At 40.2% G+C, this 12,496-nt stretch overlaps 1 protein-coding gene across 1 annotated transcript in view; it reads right to left on the minus strand.

Moving 5' to 3' along the window:
• The window catches only part of SPRED1 (sprouty related EVH1 domain containing 1), a 114,346-nt gene extending 103,048 nt beyond the window's left edge, over nt 1-11,298 (minus strand). The window contains exon 1 of the mRNA XM_061182263.1: nt 10,102-11,298. Within this exon, the coding sequence (XP_061038246.1) occupies nt 10,102-10,133 (32 nt within the window). The 5' untranslated portion in view covers nt 10,134-11,298. The remainder of the gene's footprint in view (nt 1-10,101) is intronic.
• Between the last annotated feature and the right edge of the window lie 1,198 nt (nt 11,299-12,496).

Raw genomic sequence — 12,496 nt, forward strand, 5'->3', positions numbered from 1 at the left:
GGCTGGGTACGGGCCTTCTTCCTGGTTCATAGCTAGGGACTTTTCACATGGTGCAAGGGGCTAGGGATCTCTGTGGAACCTCCATCCTCATGATTTAAGCACCTCCTAAAGGCCCCACCTCTTTATACCATTGTCTTTGGAGGTTAGGATTTCAACATATGAGTTTGGTGGGCAAACAAACATTCAGACAATAAGAGTCAGTTAAAAGGATTCAGCTCAGTTTTCCTCCTCCTAAGTACCTAGCTAAATCTATCTGAAACGGCGTAAATGCAAAAATGGGACGACTAGAAGTTAGCCATAATCAAACGACTTTTATTTGATGTATGCTGGGGCCTAGTACAAATTACACAGCTTGACTCAACAATAATAGGGTCTATATAACATCAGATACATTCTTTTTCTTTTGGCTCACTTAGAAGCTAAGTCTGGCTCTCTCCAGAAGTATCAAGATGAAAAACTGCTAAGGAAAACTAAGATGATTAGAGAGGCCACCTTGTCTTATTCATTCATCTCCTGTCTCTCCCCTTCCTTTTTGAAAAAATCATAATGCAGAGTTGAAGAATATCTTAATTTGATATGCTACTTATTAAAGTTATTTGCTGTATTTTCTTAACCTTTACTAAGTTAATTAAGTTTGGTTTTTTAGATCAAATAATTCTCAAGAGAAAAAGCATATACATTTTTCATCATCGTATTTTTAAGTTCCTGATTTACATTCATTCAAAATCTTGATTTGTAGATAACTTAAAATTCATTCGTAAACCAAGTTTCAGTAATTATGTATCTAAGGCTGTTATTTTTGAATTAATGATAGTTTCAGAATAATAATGCTAAACATCAGGCTAAATCAAAATATAAACAAATTTTTCCTTTAGCTGTTGATGACTATAAAATGAACTAAACATAAGCTTACAGACCTTTAGCTGTCCAAATTAAAGTCGGCACTAAACCACAAGCAATGAACTTCTAGCTAGCAGATCTAGCCTATCTCACCCACTAACAGGGATCCTCGTTGATGATAGTTGCAAAAAATTAAATGTCTAAATCTTTAATAACCTGAAAAAAAAATTCCTCTCCCCATGAAAGTAGATTTTTTTTCCCTCCATATAATTTGAAAGCTCCTTCATTCGACTCTGAGAAAGATGGCTTTTCCCTGAAATTGATGGAGAGACATCAAATCTACTCATATGTACTTCCAAAATGTGCTCAGGTATTAAAATTGCTTTAAAAATGTTCACAATATAGATTTAAATTATTTTTTTGCTTGTTGGAATATTTAAATTTTAAGTTTTTCTGAAAAGCAGCTTTTTAACATTTAAACTGAAATACAAGTTTTCCAGCAGATCAATAATCCTTTTTAAAAAGTAACCTTACCTTCAGGCTAAATGAAAATGAGCACTGATTATTTCATGAACATAGTACCTTTCTTCTCAAGAACTAAAAGTTCTCTTTAATATTCTCTTATCTCTAATCAAAAAATGTTATTGGGAGGGGAGGGGAGGTTACATGTTATCTTAACATGGCTCTGAAGTAGGGCCATGTTATCCTGGTTTTACAGATGGAGAATCAAGCACAAAGACAGGTTACATGATTTGCCAAAGTCTTAATGGGACAGTCAGTAGTAACCACAGGATCATGTTAATTATGAACACCATGTTAATTGTAGAAATTTAATTAGTGAATTTTGTTTTGAAAAGGCCTTTCTAACCACATTAGGATTGGAGTACACAAAAAATACAAAACATTCTGTCAAAGACAATATAATTTATTTGGATAAAGCCCTACAAAATCAGTCAACATCTTGATCAGCCTCTCAGAAAACAAAGTTCTTAATAAAATCCAAATCTGGATAATTTATTCATATGTCTGTCTTCCTCTCTATTCCCTAATTCCCAACACCCCTCATTCTTGGTAGGACCATTATTACATGAGATCCTATTCATTTCCAATACTCTCACCTCCTCCAGGCTAAGCCCTTCCCTTTTCTTATCCTCCTCCCCTTGGCATACTCCTTTTCAATTTCCAATCCCAAAACCCTTACTCCTGTCTCTTTAAATTGCAGTGGCAGATGTCAATATTCATACTCCCACTCTAAGCAGCTCATCCTACACACTTATAAAATACACTGGCGCTGGCTCAGGATTCCTCTCCGCCTCAACTTCTGATACCAACCCAGCAACTTGAACAGCCACAGTGGTGACCTTTTTAAATATCCTAACAGATCCTGGTTCCTCTACTTCTAACAACCTGTTTCTACTTTAATCTTCCCTCATATGTTATCACTCTGGAGTCTGTGTTCTTTGATCAAAATCTATCTTTCGATTTTCCCCACTTCCACTCTACATGCTCTTTAACTTTACCAAAACTTGTAGTCCCTCAAAACAGCTGTCACTTCTACTCGTCTACCTATCACTTCAAACTTATTTTCTTCAAAATCTAGTCTGGCCATTAAATATATGAGATATAGTGTAGTATAAATACAGTGCAATTTGAATCTCAGTTCTAACACTCCCTTGCGTGGCTGTGGGCAAGTTACTAAACCTCTCTTAAGTCTCAGTTATCTCATCTGTAAACTATGGATAACACTTAGCTCACATGGTCATTAGAAGGATTAAATCTAGGACAGTATCTGACACAAGGAGTAAAACAGTTTGCAAGACTCCTCTTTCCTGGGCCTTGCTCTCCCAATTACCCACCTTTCCTTAAATCTTTTTTTCTCTTCCTCTCCATTACTGACATCATCTCATCCAACAAATAATCTCAACTATTAACACTTCCCCCTAAATTTATGTAATCTTACTTTTTGCTGTCTCCACTTCATCACTTCCCATTTTGTCTTCAATACTTTCTCTCCTACCTCTCAAGACTTTTCTTTTGTTGTCTCTTCTTACTCTCCCTTAAAAACACTCCTGATTCTCCCTATTCATTTTTCTATTACTATTTAATACTCTCCTTGGTCAATTTTCCACTTCAACTACAGGCATACTTGGGAGATACTGCAGGTTTGGTTTAGACCACTGAAATAACTTTTATGCTTGTTTGGGGTTTTTTTTCCGTCTTCTTGGAATGCCCTTCCTCTTTCCATTGCCCTCTTCTCTGGCTGACTCCTAAATGCCATCTCTTTTCTGAAGGCTTCCTTCACACAACTCCCACTCTGCCATCCACCAAAGGTAGAATTACTTTCTTCTTAAGCCTTGAAGAACTTCATACGCAGAGCACTCACCACATTTCAGAGGGATCTAGTTCCCTTGCTGGATAGTGAAAGCAGTTATCAGGTTTTACTTACCTTTGTATCTCCGGGGCTAAAGAAAAGTCAAGTGCCCAGTAGGCACTCAAATGTCACTGAACTGAAATTCTTGAAGAAAATCCAGAAAAACTAAGAAATCCATATATATAATTCAGCAACTAAAATTCTGAAATGTTTTTACATATTACTAAGGGGGCAAACCCAGAATTGATCCCTAATCCCAATCTCAGAATATCAATGTAATTCACAACAGAACAGTAAAAACTGTTTGGTGATTTTATGCCAAAGTTAATCATTAACATTCTGATGTGGTAAAAGTTACAATAACTTTGAAAAAGTGGCATCAAAGTCACATTTTACTAAATTCCATCTAAATTTCGGTAATGCAACTACTGGATACCAACACATTAACAAATACGGTGTATTTGTGAAAGTAATCTCTAACCAAGGGAATAGACAAACAAAATGTGTCTAATCATAAGAAACAGTACCATTATATACTACCAGGAGAACAATTACATTCTGCATTCCAAGTCATAATGGCCTTTATCTAAACTATACTCCCTGTTTTACAGATAACATTTAGAAATAAAATAATAAAACTGATATTAGATTAAAATTTAATTTCCAATTACTCTTAAATTTACCAAAGCTTATTCTTCATACCCTAAATATAGAAAGAAAATGCCTTCCAAGGTAATTTTAAAATTTCAGATACAAAGTAATTTATGTAGTCAATCCTGTATTTATGAGCTACATGAATGATTAAATGTGGATTTCAGAAGTACAAAGAAAATCACTTAGGATTCTTGAACTAAAAGCAACACTGAAAGTTGATCAAATCCAACACTCTCATTTTAAATCAGAAAAATTAAAAGTCTAAATCTTCTAGGAAGCAGAAAAATAATATAAATCCATATTTATGAACAATTATAAATCTATAAATTATGGACATTCACTTCCATATTATAAGCAGAGACTGAATGACAATCTGGTATTTAAGATTTTATCATTTCTCTTCCTTAATCTTCAAATGTGATAAACTACATTGATTTTCTCATGTTGACATTCTTGCAATCTCACGATAAACTCGGTTTTACTGTGAGGCTTTGTTGTTTTTAGTTCACTGAATTGGGTTTAATTTGCTACTTTTTGAAAATTCTCAGCCAGTATCTCTCAATATTTCCTCTCCCCCATTACCTCTTCTTTTGCAACCATTAGCTGTAACTTGGACTTGTTCATCTTATCGTTCATGTTTCTTAATCTTCCTATTTTATAATCTCTATCTTTGGGTTCAGTCTTTAGGGCCTCAGTCATAGCAGGAGACTTTAGCTTTTTGTGCCATGGACCTCTTCGGCAGTCTGGTGAAGCCAATGGCCCCCTTTCTCAGAATATTAAAGGCTTAAAACAAAATACATAAAATTACAAAAGAAATCAATTATATTGAAATAATTATCAAAATATTTTTAATTTTGGTGCTTGCTTTGGCAGCACATATACTAAAATATTAATTTTGATATAGTAATGTTTTTGTACTAACATATTAAAATACAAGCTCTAGCAATGTCTTAATAACTATAATAATTTCAAACTAGTGATGACCGTGCTATTTCAAGATATCTGTAACAACTGAACAGCAATTGTACTGTAAGAAAAAAAAAAAATCTGATTTCTATTGGTATTACGGGTTGAATTGAATCTCTCCAAAAAAGATGTTGGGTCCTAACCCCCAGTACCACAGAATGTGACCTTATTTGGAAAGAGGGTCACTGCAGATGTAATTAGTTAAGAGAAGGTCATACTGGAGTTGAGTGTGCTCCTAATCCAGTAGTGTCCTTATGAGAAGATGGGCATGACACTCATGTGGTACTTTGTTACGGCAGCCCTAGGAAACTAATACAGTTGCTGTCACAAGTACCTCTGATGCTGCTATGCTTTGCTGGTATTTTCTTCAATTATGAAAGTAAACAAGTTTCAGTTAGAGATTAGTAAAAACACTCTGAATTCTAAGACTCTATGTCTAAATCAATTTAACACCTCAGTCTGAGATCCACTACTAATGAACTATGTTTTAGCAAAAATAATGAACTATGTTTAAACAAAAATACACCAATAGGTTTGTTTGTTTGTTTTCCATTTCAAACCATTCTGAGTGCCACAAAAACAACATCTTGGGGATTTGTAATAACTTTGGTACTGGACTCTAAAATGAGATGCAGCTATGACATACAACTTGAGATAAACAGCGAATTAAACTTAAATGTTAAAGAATGAAAAAATTCATTGTCTGAGTTAATTTGTTACACTGAATAAATGTGAAATTATCCTTTAGTATTAGATTAACATGATTTGTATGAATAACCAAATGAGAAGATTTACTTGGACACTTCTAGGCCAGTAAGTAAAGCATGAGGGCTGGTATCTTAATATATTCCTCTTAGAACTACTCAAGTTGATGTTTAAGCCCAATAGCCTTTTGTTCACTTATTTATCCAGAGACCATATTTATTTAAAAGAAAAAAAAAAAAGAGCACTACAAAGTTCTCCATCTGTGATGTATATATATTATCAAAGACACATGGCTATTAAATTAAGGTCAAAATGAGAAAGTCTTAAAAGATTATGAATGCACCAACTGCTTCCAAATTTATCTTGTTTCTTCAAAATTCATGCTTCTACTTCATAATACTACAAGATCTCTACTGGAAGTCTTTCATTTGCTTAAATATGTCAAAATCAACAATCTAATAAAATTGACCAATTAACAAATATGTATGTTACAAGTCTAGTGACTTGCAATGTGTCTATCGCTGTATTACTTTAGGGTAATTTAGCACAAGGGCCCATAATGATGCTTAGTTCAAATTCCTTGATTTACAAGTGAGCAAACTAAGGGCCACAAAGGCTGTCACTTGCCCAGAATCATAGAATAAATTAGTGACAGTGAGGACAGAAATGCATCTCCCAATTCCAAGTCCAATGTTCTTTATATTATACCATACTGCATAAAAGTTGGTAAGAGTTAAATAAATTATCTGCAGATGCCTTTTGTATGATCATTTTAATTCTGCTTATATTTAAAAACAGTCCAATTGCCCCAAAACCACCTAACAAGTTTTTTGAAAAATCAAGTTTATTATCCATCACATTTTAAAAGTAGGAACATGATCTCACTTCCACCTTCAAACTTGGCAAAATTTTTTTCAAAGAGAACTGGACAGACATTTCAAGGCATAAGCACTCTCAGACACTGTTTCTTTTCTAGAGGGCAATTTAGCAGAAAAAATAAAACAACTTAAAATTTGCATCTTTTACTCCACTCCTAGATTATTTCAAGGAAAAAGTAATAAATTTGGATGAAGACAGAACTCAGGATCAAATGCAGCATTGTTCAGAAATAAGAGATATAGTAGACTGATTAAAACTAATATATGTTATACAGTGAATATAATGTAGGCGTTAAAAATTATGTTTTAGGAAATATTTAATGACACAGGAAAATGTTCACAATATATTAAGGTATAATAGTACCTACTATGCAATTCTACTCTGTTGAAGCTACATGTATATACATAAATTACATAATACATGTGTAAAGCATTTATCACATATTTTTATTCTTGGCACATAGTAAAAATCCAATAAATGAATATGATTCATCATCAACATCACAGAAAAGGTAAAGTTTGATTATATATCAAATGTTAAGACTTATTAAATAAATATTTGTTTAATAAATTATTACTCACTTTAAAGACCATTTTGTACATTATTTGAAATGAACTATTACTCTTGCATGGAGGGATTTTTTTTTTTTTTTTAATGGCACTTTTAATGCAGTTCCAGTTCCTACTGAAGGTTAGAGAAGAAAAGCAGACTTTCACCAGCCCTTCCCCAAGTTTGGCACTGCTAAGACAGAGTGTTATAGACTTATAATATGATCCTTCAGTAATTCTTGATTAATTATATACCCACAGTCAACCTCTGAGAACTATTTCTCTCTCTACACAGAACTCTAATTTCAAATAAGCATGTACTAGAGGATTTCAAAATGAGGCCTCTAAAGGCCTTACTAGATTTTACCACAATGGCTATCTAGAAAAGGTTAACAGTTTGCCAAGATATTGGTGATTTTCACTCTTTTTAAAGGTCGAAATCAGGTGGAAAAACATTCGAGTGTTAAGAAGAGTCTCTACTTTAAGTAAATACTTATTGATTGTGGATTTAAAAAAAGAGAGAAAAGCAAAAGGAAAAAATAAACATAAGGCCCAAATAAAATCCATATTACAGGGCAGTTTTAAACTATGCTAAGGCTTTAAGGGCATCTACAATAATATATCTCTTGTTTCTTCATAATATGTATGATTGTATATAATAAATTGCCATTTCAAAACATTACTATATATATGAAAGATGAAATATGTAAGTTATCGGAATAAAGTCTACATTCCGAAGAAGTTCACTCTTTGTGGTTTAGCTATTACACAAACAATGCGGGCTATAATAAAACTGATTATCAGATGAACACATCACTTTCTAAAATAAAAAAAATTTTAAAGTAACACCTCCAAGAGTTTGTCCCCATGAAGAGTTAACATCTCATGGCAAAAAATTACACGCTAAAACATATTATTCTTGTCCTATCAAAATTAACATAACAAAGCCCCTAGCAGGGAAAAATTTACGAATAAACCAGGATAAATTTGTGAAAACAGAATTCTAAAAGTCTGGGTGAGTGAGATAATTTCTAAATTGTCCCATACTAAATACATTTAAAAAAAAAATTTTTTTTTAAAAAGGCAATCCTACCAGTAAATACTGCCCTTAGGTGTTTCAAGTATCAAAATCTTTGGAATTAAACCACCGGAAATATTTATTCATTTTTAGTGTAAAAGTGGTATCATCCACTGATAATCACTACACCAAAAAACCTGTACTCTCAATTTGTCCATGACAAGTATTTGAAAAAGAGCTCACTTAAAAACTGTATTTCACAGGTGTGTCAATTCACATTCCCATATTAGCGTTTCTAATTAGCTGCACCCAAAAAGGAGGTATTCAATATTTTACTTTAAATATAGTAATTAGTCTTCTCCCATCTCCAAAATAGAACTTGACATTTTAATCCAGGCTACTTTCTTAAAAGAAGACAGCAGCAAAAATTATCGTCATTCTGTTCGGATTTTTAGCAGTTTTTCTCCTAACTAAGCGCTGAGATACTTCTTGATCTCTCTCAAAGTAGGTCTAATCTGCGGAAGGCAGTGAGACAGTGTACTGCACTGTGAATGGACAGCCAGGTATTTTATGAATGGAGGCGATCACGTGATCCCAGCACCTCCCCGAACTGATATTTCCCACATAACTGTGTCAACATTCTGAGAACAGGGGTAGTTGTTTGTGTGGGCGTCTATTTTTGAATTTAACCTATAACTTCGAATTCTCCTTACTTTCTGAACTCAAAAATCTACATGAAGACAGACAGTTCAGCTTCGAATTTTTTTCTTGGGAAATCCTTTCAAGATGTCCAAGGTGATGGATGTTTAATTATTTTTTTATGAATGAAGAGTGTGCTATGCAAATGAGGGCGATTCACAAAAAGAGAGAGAACATGGCGGCCACTTCTGCTTCTAGACTGCACCGACACTGCAGCAATCCACCTTCTCCCACCCCCGCTCATCAGAAGAGTGTGTTGAGGGGTGGGGGGACGCTGCTTGGCATTTCTCAAGCTATTTTATGTTAAACAAGCCTAGGCCTTGGACTTTAAAGTTTTCTCAGAAAGGTCTGATTCGAGGAATGCACTTTACTTAAAGGAATGCGTCCTAGGACTAGTCCTAACTCACTTAACTATTTCCAACCCTCCGAAGACAAAACTTGAATTTAATTACAAGAAAAAGGACACAAATATTCGCATGCAATTAAACCCCGTCTCAATAGGAAACTGTTGCCGCATCATTATTCCTCCAGTCAGCTGTTATGTTAAAGCAAAATATTTAAAAGCCAAAGTATTTCGTTTGGAAAACATAAGGACAGCCCAAATAAACAAAAACTTAAGCCGGGACGCTCTACAAGTTAATGAATGAAGTCATCAACATGTTCAGCAATGTAAACAGTGTTAAATCAACGTAAACGGTGTTTCAATATAGCTGAAAGATAAAAATTAGCCTACAAAATTCTTTTATGCTCCTGATAAAGACAAATCCAGTATTCGCAAAGGCAAAATAGAATAGTTCAACATCTCCCACACTCCAGGTGTCCTTAATGCTATTAAATTATAAAAATGTTTCCCTCGCCCCATTTTTTACAAGAATCTTACAGGTCATAAGTTTAAAAAGGGCGGGGGGGGAGGGGGGGAGGCTTAATCGGTATTTAAGAGTCACTGACTCATCGAATTAAGATTCAAGAGCAGTTTGCTGCAGGAGGTGCTCCCACACATAAGTTTCCAAGTGAAATAGCTATAAAGGAGCCTGGACGGATATTCAAGGTATGTTGACTGGTGTGCTAAAGTGAAAAAGGACAGGTCAGAGGTCTTCCAGGCACTGGGGTAATTTCTACCCCGTCTCCATCCGTCTACATTATTCCATCTCATGGACATACAATTGCCATTCCAGCCCAACTCCAGCCCAACATTCAATACCTTCTCCCAGAAGCAAGCAACTAAATACTGGGGGTGGGGGTGGGGGTCGGGGGTTGCTGCCATTAAATAAAATGGCTAAGGAAATCAAATGTTTTCTCCAGAACAGAATGCACTCAACTCTCCAGGACTGCAAGCACCCAAGTCTCCGAGGGGGTCTGGGGAGGTGCCGAGGAAGAATGGGGGGTGGGGGGGAAGTAATGTAGATCTGTGAGGTGCTTACTCGTTGTCAGAAGTCGCCGTCTCCTCGCTCATCTTTCCCTCACCGTGATCCGATCTGGAGATGGAGGAGCAACAGCAGGCGGAGGAGCAGCAGCGGCACCGAGGGGCAGGAGGCAGCGGCGGCCGGGGGGGCGCGGGGGCAGCGGCTCAGGGGCCTCACCATGGTGGATGCCTCACCCGGAACGGTGCCCCCCCAGCCGGGAACCCCGGCCACCCCCGCAGGGGGGTGGCGGCGACAACCTCCGCCGTGGCGACCCCAGCCTCTTCCCCCGCCTCAGCGCCCAACCAAGAGATCCGATGAGGCCGGGGAGGATTGGGAGCAAAGGAAAAAAGGAAGGGGGCTGTGAAGGCAGACTGGAGAGCGGCTCCTCCGGCCACTGGGGTGGAGCGCGGCGGGGTCCGGCCAGGAAGGAGCGAGCGGGCGGGCGGGCGGAGAACCCGGGAGCAGAGGCGGCGCTTCCCTCAGGGATGCGGCGAGGAGGAAGCAGGGCTCCGCTCGGTGGGGGCCGGCGGGGGGGTGCCGAGCCCAGGCTCCGGGCGGCGGCGGCGCGGTCCTGCCGGAGCCCACCCCACCATCTCCCGCCTCGCCGCCGGCTGCCCGCTCAGCCCCCGGCGGCGACCGGGCCGGTCCTTCGGTACTAGCAGAAGCGGGCGAGGGGCCTCACGGCGGCGGATTCCTCCAGACACGCTCCGGCCCGAACGACTCCAGAGGGGGGAGGAGGGGGCGGCAGGGCGCGTGTGAGGCAGGGGCGAGCGAACCAATCGTCCGCCCCCGGGCCGGAGAAGAGCGGCGCGCCCGAGGGGCAGGGTCCCGAGAAGAGGCGAGAGAGCGAGGAGAGCAGCCGCGAGCCCCCCACCAGCCAGTGCCCACCAGCAGCTCGGCGGGCCAGCTCCTCACGCTCGCCAGAGGGGAGCCGCTAGGGGGGCGGCGGAAGCGCTCACGCCGCCCGCTCCTTCCGCCGCCGCCGCTGCCCGAACCGGGGGGCGCCCGCGGGAGAAGGAGGCAAAGTAGTCCCTGGTGATTTCTCCGGGACGCCGGCTTCCCGGAGGGCCAGAGCGGGTACGGGCTGGGCTTGCCGAGCCGGGTGCCCGGACTGAGAGGGCGTGTGGGTAGGAGGACTAAAAGCTTCGGCCTCCGGGCGAATCACTGCAACTCGAAGTCGTGTGCAGCATAGCAAGTTTCAGGAAAGTAGTTCCCTCCTCCCTTCATTTCCCAAATCGTTGTCGAGCCTCCGAGCGGGGAGAGGAGGAGGGAGGCGGAGGGATACGCAGGCACCGCGCTCATGTGCGTGCGCGCGCTCCAAACTCTTGGCACGCCGCGAAAGGGGGCGGGGGTGGGAGCTGCACGGGGAGCAGCTCGGAAGGTTGCATTGTTGCGGCGCGATGCTCCCCGTTACTCGCTTTGGAATATCCGGGTTGTTTGAACGGAGAGGCTAGAATGACAGTGTGCTCCAGGAGGAAACTGGAGGCTGCTCTGTTCTGGGTGTGTGTGTGTGTGTTTTCCTTGCAAAGAATGGAACTGGCATGAGTTCATCTTTAGTTGGTGGGGGTTGGAGAGAGGGACTGTACAAAGAGAGCTCCGCCTGCTGTCCCTCTGGTTGCACTGCTGCAGTCTCCTAGCTGCGTGCACACGGAAAGAGAGAGAGAGGGAGAGAGAGAGAGAGAGTGCATGTGTGTGTGTGTGTGTGTGTGTGTGTGTGTGTGTGTTGGAGAGCGAGAAAGAGTTTTAATCCCTTGGATTCTTACCGCGCAAGGGGTATGCTGTGCGGGGCATTCATCTCTGAAAGCTAGACTGGTTGTTAATGGAGAACGACTTCCATTGAGCCCTGGGTAGGCGTGTTACATGAATCTGGCGCAGCCAGAAGCACAGGAAATAACTCCCGCTGCGAGTGAGGTTGCATAACTATAGCGCAGAAGATGCCTCTGTGGCACGCACGAACTGCTCTAAACGGAGGCGGGACGATTATTCAATAGGCAGCTGCTGCGTTTGCATTGTTAGAGGACAATGTATGCATTCAGTTCAAAAGGTTTTTGTACAGAAACCTGCTGGGGTTGCGCGCCGGAGTCTAGGGTTTGCGGGACCAGAAGACTCAGAGCTCCTGTCTCTGCAAATTCTATTATCTCTTCTCTACCTAGAAAGCCAGCCTATACATCATCAGGCCTGGCGGACTGAGTCCCAGGTTTCTGACGCATCTCCCGAGATATCAGTCTAGCTCTGTGTGCAGTGCTTTCTCTTCACTCTCAGGTTTGTGAGACCTGAGAATGAAGGTTCCTGCTCCTGCCACCTTGAGGGGTAGAACAATTCCTGAGGAAGAAGAAAGTGGGAGAACTCCCGAACGAGCCAGCACTCCTCTTTTGCCATCTCCAGAAAGTTTCAGGATTGCTGTTCTTGGGAG

The sequence above is a fragment of the Eubalaena glacialis genome, chromosome 2 (genome assembly GCF_028564815.1).
Source record: "Eubalaena glacialis isolate mEubGla1 chromosome 2, mEubGla1.1.hap2.+ XY, whole genome shotgun sequence".
Classification (NCBI taxonomy): domain Eukaryota; kingdom Metazoa; phylum Chordata; class Mammalia; order Artiodactyla; family Balaenidae; genus Eubalaena; species Eubalaena glacialis.